Below are 857 nucleotides of genomic sequence, written 5' to 3' on the forward strand. Positions count from 1 at the left end.
GGACCCTGACCGACTGCGTGGTAAGGCCCCCCAACCCTCCACCAGGACCCCCACCTCTTCCCTGGTCTCCTCTCTGCCCCAGCACCTCCGTGGGGGGGTGGGTGACAAGTGTCAGCCCTCGGTGACTCACACTGATGGACTTTGAGGTGTAACAGTGTGGGTAACAAGGAGAGTGGCTGCGAGGGCAGGAGCGAGAGGGGGAGGAGCTGAGGGAAAGAAGGCATGTCCCCATAGAGGGGGGCTGCTGCCATCTGGGGGGGCTCCATGCCTTGGCCTGACATGGCTCTGTCCTCCCAGGTGATGAGAGACCCAAACACCAAACGCTCACGAGGCTTCGGCTTCGTCACGTACTCCTCAGTGGAGGAGGTCGACGCTGCCATGAACGCCCGGCCGCACAAAGTGGACGGCAGAGTCGTTGAACCAAAGAGAGCCGTGTCCAGAGAGGTAGGGAGGATCCATGACCATCCTCAGGAGCTCGGGGAGGGGGCTCAGACCCCGCTGGATGGGGCTGGCAGAACCCAGGGCTGGTTTAAGGGATGACGGGGAGGCTCCCCTGACCTCAAACCCACACCACCGTATTCCTGCAGGACTCCCAGCGGCCCGGGGCCCACCTCACAGTCAAGAAGATCTTTGTGGGTGGCATCAAGGAGGACACGGAGGAGCATCACTTGAGAGACTATTTTGGCCAATATGGCAAAATCGAAGTCATTGAGATCATGACGGACCGCGGCAGCGGCAAGAAGAGGGGCTTCGCCTTCGTCACCTTCGATGACCACGATTCCGTCGACAAGATAGTCAGTAAGTCTGGCGTGCACTGAAAGGGAGGGGGGCACCCAGCTTTATGCCCCCTTCCCCTA

The 857-nt window shown here is 60.7% G+C and overlaps 1 protein-coding gene across 1 annotated transcript; it reads left to right on the forward strand.

The window, feature by feature from the left end:
- Nucleotides 1-2: 2 nt before the first annotated feature.
- LOC104165376 (putative heterogeneous nuclear ribonucleoprotein A1-like 3) lies at nt 3-798 on the forward strand (the record flags this gene model as incomplete). The annotated part of the gene is made up of 3 exons (XM_009704976.1): nt 3-20; nt 298-444; nt 588-798. Coding segments are annotated over 3 exons (376 nt in total), but the record flags the coding sequence as incomplete, so codon positions are not given.
- Nucleotides 799-857: the final 59 nt, after the last annotated feature.

The sequence above is a fragment of the Cariama cristata genome, unplaced genomic scaffold (genome assembly GCF_000690535.1).
Source record: "Cariama cristata isolate BGI_N322 unplaced genomic scaffold, ASM69053v1 scaffold34857, whole genome shotgun sequence".
Lineage (NCBI taxonomy): Eukaryota > Metazoa > Chordata > Aves > Cariamiformes > Cariamidae > Cariama > Cariama cristata.